This window comes from Ranitomeya imitator, chromosome 3 (genome assembly GCF_032444005.1).
Source record: "Ranitomeya imitator isolate aRanImi1 chromosome 3, aRanImi1.pri, whole genome shotgun sequence".
NCBI lineage: Eukaryota > Metazoa > Chordata > Amphibia > Anura > Dendrobatidae > Ranitomeya > Ranitomeya imitator.
Window position 1 is genome coordinate 441,805,245 of NC_091284.1, and position 14,376 is coordinate 441,819,620.

General features: G+C 43.0%; 1 protein-coding gene across 8 annotated transcripts in view; it reads right to left on the bottom strand.

Annotated features, from left to right (window-relative positions):
- RPH3AL (rabphilin 3A like (without C2 domains)) overlaps positions 1-14,376 on the bottom strand; it is a 682,151-nt gene that overhangs the window by 23,983 nt on the left and 643,792 nt on the right. For all 8 annotated transcript variants that reach the window (XM_069757358.1, XM_069757356.1, XM_069757351.1 and 5 more), the window contains one exon: positions 13,595-13,783. In XM_069757358.1, coding sequence (XP_069613459.1) covers positions 13,595-13,783 — 189 coding nt within the window. The remainder of the gene's footprint in view (positions 1-13,594; positions 13,784-14,376) is intronic.

The window sequence follows — 14,376 nt, forward strand, 5'->3', positions numbered from 1 at the left end:
GGCCATCCAGCCTAACTGAGCAATCGTGGGAAAAGAGCTTTGGGGAGAGAGGTAAAGAAGAACCCCAAGATCACTGTGGCTGAGCTCCATAGATGCAGTAGGAAGATGAGAGAAAGTTCCACAAAGTCAACTATCACTGCAATCCTCCACTAGTCGGGCCTTTATGGCGCAACATATATGAAAGTGTTTGTGAAAAAACACATGAATGACTCCCAGACTATGAGAAATAAGATTCTCTGGTCTGATGAGACTAATATAGACCTTTTTGGTGATTACTCTAAGCGGTATGTATGGAGAAAACCAGGCACTGCTCATCACCTGCCCAATACAATCCCAACAGTGAAACATGGCGGTGGCAGCATCATGCTATGGGTTTTTTTTTCAGTTGCAGGGGCAGGATGACTTTTTGCCAGTAAAGGAAACATGAATGTGGCCAAGTACAGAGATATTACGTATGAAAACCTCTTCCAGAGTGCTTTGGACCTCAGACTTGGCCAAAGTTTCACCTTCCAACAAGACAATAACCCTAAGCATACAGCTAAAATAACAAAAGAGTGGCTTCAGAACAACTCCGTGACCATTCTTGACTGGCCCAGCCAGAGCCCTGACCTAAACCCCATTGGGCATCTCTGGAGAGACCTGAAAATGGTGGTCCACCAATGTTCACATCCAACCTGACGGAACTGGAGAGGCTTTGGAAGAAAGAATGGCAGAGGATCCCCAAATCCAGGTGTTAAAAACTTGTTGCATCGTTCCCAAAAAGACTCATGGCTGTACTAGCTCAAAAGGGTGCTTCTACTTAATACCGACCAAAGGGGCTGAATACTTCTGACCATGTGATATTTCAGTTTTTCATTTTTATTAAATTTGCACAAATTTATGCATTTCTGTTTGTTTTCAGTCAAGATTGAGTGCAGAGTGTACATTAATGAGAAAAAAAATGAACTTTTTGAAATTTACCAAATGGCTGCAATTAAACAAAGTAAAAAAATGTAACCCCTTCACCCCAAAGCTTTTTTTAGGTTTTGCGTTTTCGTTTTTCACTCCCTTCCTTCCCCTTCCCAGTGCCATAACTTTTTAAATTTTCTATCAATATGGCCATTTGTGGGCTTATTTTTTGCTGGACGAGTTGTACTTTTGAACGACCTCATATGTTGTGTACTAGAAAACGGGAAAAAAATTCCAAGTGCAGTGAAATTGCAAAAAAGTGCAATCCCACACTTGTTTTTTGTTTGGCTTTTTTGCTAGGTTCACTAAATGCTAAAACTGATCTACCATTATGATTCTCCAGGTCATTACGAGACACCAAACATGTCTAGGTTCTTTTTTATCTAAGTGGTGAAAAAATTGCGCAATTTTCCAATACCCGTAGCGTCTCCAATTTTCGTGATCTCGGGTTGCATGAGGGTTTTTTTTTGCGTGAAGATCTGACATTTTTAAATTATACCATTTTGGTGCAGATATGTTCTTTTCATCGTCCATTATTGCATTTTCATGCAATGTTGCGGGGACCAAATAAACGCACTTCTGGCGTTTTGACTTTTTTACGCCGTTAAGAGATCAGGTTAATCCTTTTTTTATTGATAGATCAGGCAATACCAAATATGTGTAAGGTTTGGTTTTTTATTGTTTTATTTAGAATGGGGCAAAAGGGGGGTGATTTGAACTTTTATTTATTTTTTTGGGATTTTTAAAAACTTTTTTTTTTTACTTTTGTCATGCTTCAATAGGAGACTAGATGCTGACACAACTAGATCGGCTCAGCTACATATAGGTGATGATCAGTTCACCTCTATGTAGCTGAATTGCTGACTTGCTATGAGAGCCGACCAATGGGTGGTGGTCATAGCAATCTGGCACTGACAACCAACTGGTTGTCATGCTGATTAACCAATGACCCCCGATCACATGACTGGATCAACAGTGCACGTATTTCCAGCCTGATGACCGAAAGCGCAATTTAAATGCCGCTGTCAGAGTTTGACAGTGGCATTTAACTAGTTAATAGCCCCGTGTGGATCACGATTCTACCCACGGCTATTGCGGACACATGTCAGCTCTTCAAAACAGCTGACATATCCCAGAAAATATGTGGGCTCACTTCCGGAGCCCACATCAAAGCGGGTGATACCGACATTGGTGTAAATGTATGCCAATCTCTGTAAGGGGATAAAGGGGTCTGAATACTTTCCGTATCCACTGTATACAAATTTATTACACACACAACCTGCAGTAAACGCCCTTCTACCATATAGCTGCATGTCCAGCTCTCCCCTGACCTATAGTATCCTCACACATCCTTCACAGCAGCTAGTTCTCAGCCTGGACGGTTGCATCTTGGAACCATCCAGGTTCAAAATGGTTTATCCCCCAGACATGAGTTCCGTTGTGGGACAGAACAACGGACAGATTAGGAATTTTTTTTTATTTTTGTTTCATTACAGGAGACAAGGAATTTAATGAAATGGGTGTTAGGTGAGTATCATAGCTCCCAACCATCCCTCATACTGCGGGACTGTCCCGATTTTGAGGCTGTGCCCTGAAGTCCCGCATGGGACTGTACTTCTCCCGCACAGCCAGGAGAAGAAGCAGCCGACACGCCCCCTTGTATTAGGCCACATCGCCTCCATATCTTCTTCTACTGGGGCAGTGGTTCAGAGAGGGAGAGAGGACATTCTGAGGTGCGTGTGTGTGTGTGCATGTGCGTGTGTGTACATACATGCAGCTGGCCCTGCTCTGCTGTGCTTACAGTACAAGGCATTATAACCAGGAGTAGTGGCAGCAGTCAGAGCAATCCAGTGCAGTCTGTTAGTCATAGGCACTATAAATATATATATATATATATATATATATATATGTATATATACAGTGGGGCAAAAAAGTATTTAGTCAGTCAGCAATAGTGCAAGTTCCACCACTTAAAAAGATGAGAGGCGTCTGTAATTTACATCATAGCTAGACCTCATCTATGGGAGACAAACTGAGAAAAAAAAATCAAGAAAATCACATTGTCTGTTTTTTTATCATTTTTTTCCATATTATGGTGGAAAATAAGTATTTGGTCAGAAACAAACAATCAAGATTTCTGTCTCTCACAGACCTGTAACTTCTTCTTTAAGACTCTCCTCTTTCCTCCACTCATTACCTGTAGTAATGGCACCTGTTTAAACTTGTTATCAGTATAAAAAGACACCTGTGCACACCCTCAAACAGTCTGACTCCAAACTCCACTATGGTGAAGACCAAAGAGCTGTCAAAGGACACCAGAAACAAAATTGTAGCCCTGCACCAGGCTGGGAAGACTGAATCTGCAATAGCCAACCAGCTTGGAGTGAAGAAATCAACAGTGGGAGCAATAATTAGAAAATGGAAGACATACAAGACCACTGATAATCTCCCTCGATCTGGGGCTCCATGCAAAATCCCACCCCGTGGGGTCAGAATGATCATAAGAACGGTGAGCAAAAATCCCAGAACCACGCGGGGGGACCTAGTGAATGAACTGCAGAGAGCTGGGACCAATGTAACAAGGCCTACCATAAGTAACAGACTACGCCACCATGGACTCAGATCCTGCAGTGCCAGACGTGTCCCACTGCTTAAGCCAGTACATGTCCGGGCCCATCTGAAGTTTGCTAGAGAGCATTTGGATGATCCAGAGGAGTTTTGGGAGAATGTCCTATGGTCTGATGAAACCAAACTGGAACTGTTTGGTAGAAACACAACTTGTCGTGTTTGGAGGAAAAAGAATACTGAGTTGCATCCATCAAACACCATACCTACTGTAAAGCATGGTGGTGGAAACATCATGCTTTGGGGCTGTTTCTCTGCAAAGGGGCCAGGACGACTGATCCGGGTACATGAAAGAATGAATGGGGCCATGTATCGTGAGATTTTGAGTGCAAACCTCCTTCCATCAGCAAGGGCATTGAAGATGAAACGTGGCTGGGTCTTTCAACATGACAATGATCCAAAGCACCCCGCCAAGGCAACGAAGGAGTGGCTTCGTAAGAAGCATTTCAAGGTCCTGGAGTGGCCTAGCCAGTCTCCAGATCTCAACCCTATAGAAAACCTTTGGAGGGAGTTGAAAGTCTGTGTTGCCAAGTGAAAAGCCAAAAACATCACTGCTCTAGAGGAGATCTGCATGGAGGAATGGGCCAACATACCAACAACAGTGTGTGGCAACCTTGTGAAGACTTACAGAAAACGTTTGACCTCTGTCATTGCCAACAAAGGATACATTACAAAGTATTGAGATGAAATTTTGTTTCTGACCAAATACTTATTTTCCACCATAATATGCAAATAAAATGTTAAAAAAACAGACAATGTGATTTTCTGGATTTTTTTTTTCTCAGTTTGTCTCCCATAGTTGAGGTCTACCTATGATGTAAATTACAGACGCCTCTCATCTTTTTAAGTGGTGGAACTTGCACTATTGCTGACTGACTAAATACTTTTTTGCCCCACTGTATATATATATAGTTATATATTTACTAGATTGTGGCCCGATTCTAACGCATCGGGTATTCTAGAATATGCATGTCCCCGTAGTATATGGACAATGATGATTCCAGAATTCGAGGCAGACTGTGCCCGTCGCTGATTGGTCGAGGCAACCTTTATGACATCATCGTCGCCATGGCAACCATTATGACATCTACGTCGATACTGTGCCCGTTGCTGATTAGTCGAGGCCTTGCGGCCTCGACCAATCAGAGACGCGGGATTTCCAGGACAGACAGACAGACAGACAGACAGACAGATGGAAAAACCCTTAGACAATTATATATATAGACATATGTATCCTTTATATACTACAGCAGTTAGTGAGTTAGTGATTGGAGCCAGTAGATAATGGTGTCGTCTGAGTGCACACAGAGTTTGCAGAGCTGGACTATATTGCAATGCGCAGGATCTGTGAGGCAGCAGTGTGGACAGCGACAGGTGGTGAAATCTTTGCCTGCATTGTAAGCAGAGCTGCTCGGACACATCTACAGCCCTGACTGTACACTGGCATTGTCATGTGTGGCCATTATACAGTATTAAGCATCATGTGTGGCCATTATACAGTATGGAGCACTGTGTGGCCATTATACAGTATTGAGCATCATGTGTGGCCTGTTATGATCTGGTGGCCTAGGAGCAGCATGAGACGTACTCTGGAGAAGGTGGTACCTGTACTGACCACAAACCCTGAACTAGCAGCGCAACTAGAAGTAGCCGTGGGGGGTACCTAACACTCCCTAGACCCCTCGACACAGCCTAAGAACTAACTACCCCTAAAGACAATAACAAGAAAACTATCTTGCCTCAGAGAAAATCCCCAAAGGATAGATAGCCCCCCACAAATATTGACTGTGAAAGGAGACGGAAATAACATACGCAGATATGAAATCAGGATTTAGCATAGGAGGCCATACTAGCTAAAAAGGAAGAATAGGACAGAGTACTATGTGGTCAGTATTAAAACACTAGAAAATATCCACCACAGTAAATACAAAACACCACATCTGACTAAAGACATGGAGGGTATATCTGCGTCTCCAGAGACACAGCTTGGCTGCAAAAAATCCTTCACAGACAAAGCTGGACAAAACAAAACATGAAAATTCACAGAACTATAAGGTCCACAGCAGGGGGACAGAAAAAACAAGGCCAGAACTTATCTTTGAAGAAATGAACAGCAGACGAGGAGAGACTAGGAATGAACGTGAATCCTCCAAAAACAATGGACAACTGGCACTGACTAAAGGATAAAGCAGGACTTAAATAGCCCAGCCCAAATTGCAAAAAATGGATACACCTGATAAATGCTGCGATCCAACTACCGCAGCACTACCACTCATAACCACCGGAGGGAGCCCAAGAGCAGAATTCACAACAGTACCCCCCCCTTGAGGAGGGGGCACCGAACCCTCACCAGAGCCCCCAGGCCGATCAGGACGAGCCAAATGAAAGGCACGAACCAAATCGTCAGCATGAACATCGGAGGCAACAACCCAAGAATTATCCTCCTGGCCATAACCCTTCCATTTGACCAGATACTGAAGCTTCCGCCTCGAAAAACGAGAATCCAAAATCTTCTCAACCACATACTCCAACTCCCCATCAATCAACAGCGGGGCCGGAGGATCAACAGAGGGAACAACGGGCACCACATACTTCCGCAACAAAGATCTATGGAACACATTATGGATGGAAAATGAGGCTGGAAGGGCCAATCGAAAAGACACCGGATTGATAATCTCAGAAATCCTATAAGGACCAATAAACCGAGGCTTGAACTTAGGGGAAGAAACCTTCATAGGAACATGACGGGAAGACAACCAGACCAAATCCCCAACCCGAAGCCGGGAACCAACACACCGACGACGGTTAGCAAAACGCTGAGCCTCCTCCTGAGACAACACCAAATTGTCCACCACATGAGCCCAAATCCGCTGCAGCCTGTCAACCACAGAATCCACACCAGGACAATCAGAAGGCTCAACCTATCCTGAAGAAAAACGAGGATGAAAACCAAAATTACAAAAAAAAGGCGAAACCAAGGTAGCAGAACTAGCCCGATTATTAAGGGCAAACTCGGCCAATGGCAAGAACGCCACCCAATCATCCTGATCAGCGGACACAAAGCATCTCAAATAAGTTTCCAAAGTCTGATTAGTTCGCTCGGTCTGGCCATTTGTCTGAGGATGAAATGCGGAAGAAAAAGACAAATCAATGCCCAGCCTAGCACAAAAGGCCTGTCAAAACCTAGAAACAAACTGGGAACCTCTATCGGACACAATATTCTCCGGGATGCCATGCAAACGAACCACATGCTGAAAAAACAATGGAACCAAATCAGAAGAGGAAGGCAATTTAGGCAAAGGTACGAAATGAACCATCTTAAAAAACTGGTCACAAACCACCCAGATAACCGACATCCTCTGGGAAACCGGAAGATCTGAAATAAAATCCATAGAAATATGCGTCCAAGGCCTCTCAGGGACCGGCAAAGGCAAAAGCAACCCACTAGCGCGGGAACAGCAAGGCTTAGCCCGCGCACAAATCCCACAGGACTGCACAAAAGAACGCACATCCCGCGACAAAGAAGGCCACCAAAAGGACCTACCAACCAAATCTCTGGTACCAAAAATCCCAGGATGGCCAGCCAACACAGAACAATGAACCTCAGAAATCATTTTACTAGTCCATCTATCAGGAACAAACAGTTTCCCCACTGGACAGTGGTCAGGTTTATCAGCCTTAAATTCCTGAAGAACCCGTCGTAAATCAGGGGAGATGGCAGAAAGAATCACCCCTTCCTTCAGAATGCCGACCGGCTCAAGGACCCCAGGAGAATCAGGCAAAAAACTCCTAGAGAGGGCATCCGCCTTAACATTCTTAGTACCAGGAAGGTACGAGACCACAAAATCAAAACGGGAGAAAAACAGGGACCATCGAGCCTGTCTAGGATTCAGTCGTTTTGCAGACTCGAGGTAAATCAGATTCTTATGATTGGTCAAGACCACAATACGGTGCTTGGCCCCTTCAAGCCAATGACGCCACTCCTCAAATGCCCACTTCATAGCCAACAACTCCCGATTGCTGACATCATAATTGCGTTCCACAGGCGAAAACTTCCGAGAAAAGAAGGCACACGGTTTCATCAAGGAACCATCAGAATTCCTCTGAGACAAAACGGCCCCTGCCCCAATCTCAGACGCGTCAACCTCATCCTGAAATGGAAGAGAAACATCCGGCTGACGCAACACAGGGGCAGAAGTAAATCGGCGTTTAAGCTCCTGAAAGGCAGAAACAGCCGCAGAGGACCAATTCGTCACATCAGCGCCTTTCTTCGTCAAATCGGTCAGAGGTTTAACCACACTGGAGAAGTTGGCAATGAAACGACGATAAAAATTAGCAAAGCCCAAGAATTTCTGAAGGCTCTTCACAGATGTGGGCTGAATCCAATCATGAATGGCCTGAACCTTAACCGGATCCATTTCTATAGATGAGGGAGAAAAAATGAAGCCCAAAAAAGAAACTTTCTGCACTACAAAGAGGCACTTCGACCCCTTCACAAATAAAGCATTATCACGAAGGATCTGAAATACCATCCTGACCTGTTTCACATGAGACTACCAATCATCGGAAAAAATCAAAATATCATCCAAATATACAACCATGAATTTATCAAGATAACTCCGAAAGATATCATGCATGAAGGACTGGAACACAGATGGGGCATTAGAGAGTCCGAATGGCATCACTAGGTATTCAAAATGGCCTTCGGGCATATTAAATACAGTTTTCCATTCGTCACCCTGTTTAATACGAATAAGATTATATGCCCCTCGAAGGTCAATCTTAGTAAACCAACTAGCCCCCTTAATCCTAGCAAACAAATCAGTAAGCAAGGGCAAAGGGTATTGAAATTTGACCGTGATCTTATTCAAGAGGCGATAATCAATACACAGTCTCAAGGAACCATCCTTCTTGGCAACAAAAAAAAAAACCTGCTCCCAATGGTGAAGAAGATGGCCGAATATGCCCCTTCTCCAAAGACTCCTTAATATAGCTCCGCATGGCGGCATGTTCTGGCACAGACAGGTTGAAAAGTCGACCCTTAGGGAACTTACAACCTGGAATCAAGTCAATAGCACAATCATAGTCCCTATGTGGTGGAAAGGAACTAGATTTAGGCTCATCGAATACATCCTGGAAATCTGACAAAAACTCAGGAATTTCAGAAGAGGGGGAAGAGGAAATTGACATCAAAGGAACGTGATCATGAACCCCCTGACAACCCCAACTAGTCACAGACATGGATTTCCAATCTAACACCGGATTATGTAGCTGTAACCATGGAAAACCCAGCACAATATCATCATGCAAATTATGCAACACCAGAAAACGACAATCTTCTTGATGGGCTGGCGCCATGCGCATGGTCAGCTGTGTCCAAAACTGAGGTTTATTTTTAGCCAACGGTGTAGCATCAATGCCCCTTAAAGGAATAGGGTTCTGCAAAGGCTGCAAGGGGAAACCACAACGTCTGGCAAATTCTAAGTCCATTAAATTCAGAGCGGCGCCTGAATCCACAAATGCCATGACAGAAAATGACGATAATGAGCAGATCAAGGTCACAGATAACAGAAATTTTGGTTGTACAGTACTGATGGTAACAGAACTAGCGATTCTCTTTGTACGCTTAGGGCAATCAGAAATAACATGAGCAGAATCGCAGCAGTAAAAACACAACCTATTCTGACGCCTAAATCCTTGTCGTTCAGCTCTAGACTAAATCCTATCACACTGCATAGGCTCAGGGTTCCTCTCGGAGGACAACGCCACAGTGTGCACAACTCTGCGCTCGCGCAAGCGCCGATCAATCTGAATGGCCAGAGACATAGAATCACTCAGACCAGCAGGCATGGGGAACCCCACCATAACATCTTTAACAGATTCAGAAAGACCCTTTCAGAAAATTGCCGCCAAGGCATCCTCATTCCATTTAGTCAGTACAGACCATTTTCTAAATTTCTGGCACTACAATTCTGCCGCTTCTTGACCCTGACACAGGGCCAACAAGATTTTCTCAGCTTAATCCACAGAATTAGGCTCATCATACAATAACCCCAATGCTTGAAAGAAAGAATCAACATTAAGCAAAGCAGGATTGCCAGATTCCAGGGAAAATGCCCAATCCTGTGGGTCACCACGCAGCAAGGATATGATGATTTTAACCTGCTGAATGGAATCACCAGAAGAACGGGGTGTCAATGCAAAAAACAGTTTACAATTATTTTTGAAACTCTAAAATTTGGATCTGTCACCAAAAAATAAATCAGGAGTGGGAATCTTAGGTTCTAAGGCAGGAGTCTGAATAATAAAATCTGAAATACCCTGTACCCTAGCAGCAAGCTGATCCACCCGAGAAACTAACTCCTGAACATTCATGTTATTACTAGATTCCGTAGCCACCCAGAGATTAAGAGGGAAGAGAACACAAAATAGACTGGAGAAAAAAAAATGGCTCAAGAGCTTCCTTCCCTTCTTCTGAGATGCAATTAACTTATTTGTGGGGGCCAGTTGTACTGTTATGATCTGTTGGCCTAGGAGCAGCATGAGACATACTCTGGAGAAGGTGGTACCTGTACTGACCACAAACCCTGAACTAGCAATGCAACTAGAAGTAGCCGTGGGGGGTACCTAACACTCCCTAGACCCCTCGACACAGCCTAAGAACTAACTACCCCTAAAGACAGAAACGGGAAAACTATCTTGCCTCAGAGAAAATCCCCAAAGGATAGATAGCCCCCCACAAATATTGACTGTGAAAGGAGAGGGAAATAACATACGCAGACATGAAATCAGGATTTAGCATAGGAGGCCATACTAGCTAAAAAGGAAGAATAGGACAGAGTACTATGCGGTCAGTATTAAAACACTAGAAAATATCCACCACAGAAAATACAAAACACCACATCTGACTAAAGACATGGAGGGTATATCTGCGTCTCCAGAGACACAGCTTGGCTGCAAAAAATCCTTCACAGACAAAGCTGGACAAAACAAAACATGAAAATTCACAGAACTATAAGGTCCACAGCAGGGGGACAGAAAAGAACAAGGCCAGAAGAACTTATCTTTGAAGAAATGAACAGCAGACCAGGAGAGACTAGGAATGGATGTGAATCCTCCAAAAACAATGGACAACTGGCACTGACTAAAGGATAAAGCAGGACTTAAATAACCCAGCCCAAATTGCAAAAAATGGACCTGATAAATGCTGCGATCCAACCACCGCAGCACTACCACTCATAACCACCGGAGGGAGCCCAAGAGCAGAATTCACAACAGTGGCCATTATACAGTATGGAGCACTGGGTGGCCATTATAAAGTATTGAGCATCATTTGTGGCCATTATCCCCTTTCTTATCTCGGACGGGATAGTATGTCCGAGGTCAGATCCCCTGCTTTCATGTGGGCTCCGGCGGTGAGGCCATATCAAAGCCGCAACATGTCAGCTGTTTTGAACAGCTGGCATGTGCATGCAATAGTGGTGAGTGGAATTGCGATCCATCCGCTGCTATTAACTAGTTAAATGCCGCTGTCAAACACTGACAGCAGCATTTAACTACCGCTTCCTGCCGCGCGGCCAGAAATGCGCTCATCGCCGACCCCCGTCACATGATCGGGGGTCAGCGATGCGTCGCTATAACAACCAGAGGTCTCCTTGAGACCTCTATGGTTGTTCATGCCGGCTTGCTGTGAGCGCCACTCTGTGGTCGGCGTTCATAACAAGCTTGTAATTCTACTACATAGAGGCGATCTATGTTTCGCCTCTATTTAGCAGAGCCGATCCAGTTGTGCCAGCTTCTAGCCTCCCATGGAGGATATTGAAGCATTGTAAAGGTTAAAAAAAAATGTTTAAAAAAATATGAAGTAAACAAAAAAATATAAAAAGTTTAAATCACCCCCCTTTTGCCCCATTCAAAATAAAACAATAAAAGTAAAATCAAATATACACATATTTGGTATCGCCGCGTTCAGAATTGCCCGATCTATCAATTGAAAAAAAGGATTATCCTGATTGCTAAACAGCGTAGCGAGAAAAAAATTCGAAATGCCCGAATTACATTTTTTGGCTCGCCGCAACATTGCATTAAAATGCAATAATTGGCGATCAAAAGGACGTATCTGCTCCAAAATGGTATCACTAAAAATTTTACCTCGGCATGCCAAAAAGAAGCCCTCACCCGACCCCAGATCACGAAAAATTGAGACGCTACAGGTATCGGAAAATGGCGTAATTTTTTCTTTTTTAGCAAAGTTTGGAATTTTTTTTCACCACTGAGATAAAAAATAACCTAAACATGTTTGGTGTCAATGAACTCGTAATGACCTGGAGAATCGTAATGGCAGGTCAGTTTTAGCATTTCGTTAACCTAGCAAAAAAGCCAAACAAAAAACACACATGGGATTGCTCTTTTTTTGCAATTTCACCGCATTTGGAATTTTTTTCCTATTTTCTAGTAAACGACATGGTAATACCAATGATGTTGTTCAAAAGTACAACTTGTCCCGCAAAAAAAATGCCCTCACATGGTCATATTTACGGAAAAATAAAAAAGTTATAGCTCTGAAAAGGAGGGGAGAGTGAAAAACGAACACGGAAAAACAGAAAATCCCAAGGTCATGAGGAGGTTATACAGTATGGAGCACTGTATGGTCATTATACTGTATTGAGCATCATGTGTGGCCATTATACAGTATGGAGCACTGTGTGACCATTATACAGTGTTGAGCATCATGTGTGGCCATTATACAGTATGGAGCACTATGTGGCCATTATACAGTATTGAGCATCATGTGTGGCCATTATACAGTATGGAACACTCTGTGGCCATTTTTTTCTTTCTATAATTATTGTTTATGGAACAGTGTAATCAGCAGTGCTAAATGGGTGTGGATGGGGTGTGGATATGGGTGTGACTAGTTGTGAATTGAGTGTGATCAGGGGTGTGGCTTAAAATGGGGTGTGGCTTAAAATGTGCAGCTGCAAGCACCGCTACCTTTGTCTCTCTATCCCTTCTTCAACTGTTGGGAGGTATGGAGTATAGCTCTGTTTGTTATTTTTAAATGAAAAAAATAAATGTGTGTTTTGTTTTATTTCAAATAAAGGACTTTATTCTGGCTGTGTTTTTATTTACCATACAACTATGGGATTAGTAATGGATAGGTGTCTTATAGACGCCTCTTCATTACTAATCAGTGGGCTTGATGTCAACCGGACAATACAAAGGTGACATCAACTCCACAAATATGAACCCCACTTTCCACCGTTACAAGGCAAGTAGGAAGAGCCAGGCAAAGCGCTTGCTCTCGCTTTTATTAACGGCAGCAGGCTTCGACTGATGGGAGTCCCATCAGCTGACACCACTAACCGGAGATAAACTTTATACCTCCGATCACAGCTGCGAGCTCACACTGTCTTTTAACAGCATGGGAACTGCAGCTGTCTGACCGGCCATGATGATTTTACCGACGATCAGAAGCACTGTTTGCCGCGCTACTATGCACATAACAGCACCACAAACATCTGGTGTTTGGGTGGCCAAACCCAAACAGTAACATGGCTTTCCTGGTGAAGTTCATGTTCAGCGTCCATGCCCATACACAGAAAGTGTTCGATACGGACGCCAAACTTTACTATTCGGGTTCGCCCATCTCCAATGTCAAACAAAAAATGTGTAAACAGTTCAATTAAGAGACTTTATTCATCAAATTGAATGGATCTAGCATAGCAATTGTCACCTTGGTTTTCTCATCTTGATTAGGAATATGTATAATTCGTAGCACTTTTACACCTTGCTATTTTGTTGTAATCTATATTCACTTAGATCTAAATATTTGTCAGCCACATACTAAGTATGGTTCAGCTGGCTAGTCAAGATTAACACTCAATTATATAAGCTGATACCAAATGACATCATTTTCACATAAAGAATTAGAACAACTAGAAGAGAAGCAAGCTATTATTAAAAGTATCAAGGGAATTGCTTATTGCTCTATAACAAAAGTGACTTTAGAAACCCTCACCTGGTGCACGCCTGCTGATGTCACTATCATAGCCTTCAATGAATTCTCCAGGACAACTCTCTGTAGCACTTACAGCACCTCGATCACTGCCAAGACTGGTCAGACTACCTGATAAACCACTGGAGAGCATTCCACCAAAATGTTTCTTGTGATTACCAACTGTAGTTATAGTGGGTTCAGTACTTGAAACTAACAGGAAAAAGACAGATTAATGTTTATACATACAGTGCTCAGCATAAATGAGTATGCCCCTTTAAAAAAATAGATTTTAATGAATACCTGTCTGAACGCAAAACAATTTCCAAAAGTTTGACAAGGTTTGAGTTTCTTAGAACATTTTTTTTTTTACTCAAAACATGAGGATAAGGTTAATAAAATAACTTTCATTACAAAATCTTCAGTTTTACTCAAATTAGTTTATGCAAAAATCAATGCACCCCACATGAAAAACTACTACATCTGGTATTTTGTAAGGCCCCCGTCATTTTTAAGAACAGCACCAAGTTCTCTAGACACAATAAACAAATTGGCAACAGATTACATCATTTTTCAAGAATGACCTCTTTTAGAGCTTTGATGGAGAGTGATGCTCAACTTGTCTCTTCAAAATTCCTCATAGGTGTTCGATTGGGTTCGGATCAGGAGACATACTTAGCCACTGACATAATTTCACCCAGTTATTCTTCAGAAATGCAACAGTGGCCTTAGATGTTTCTTTTTGATCATTGTCATATTGGAAAGTGCATGTCTGCCAAGGACATGGAGTGTTGGTAGCATCTTCT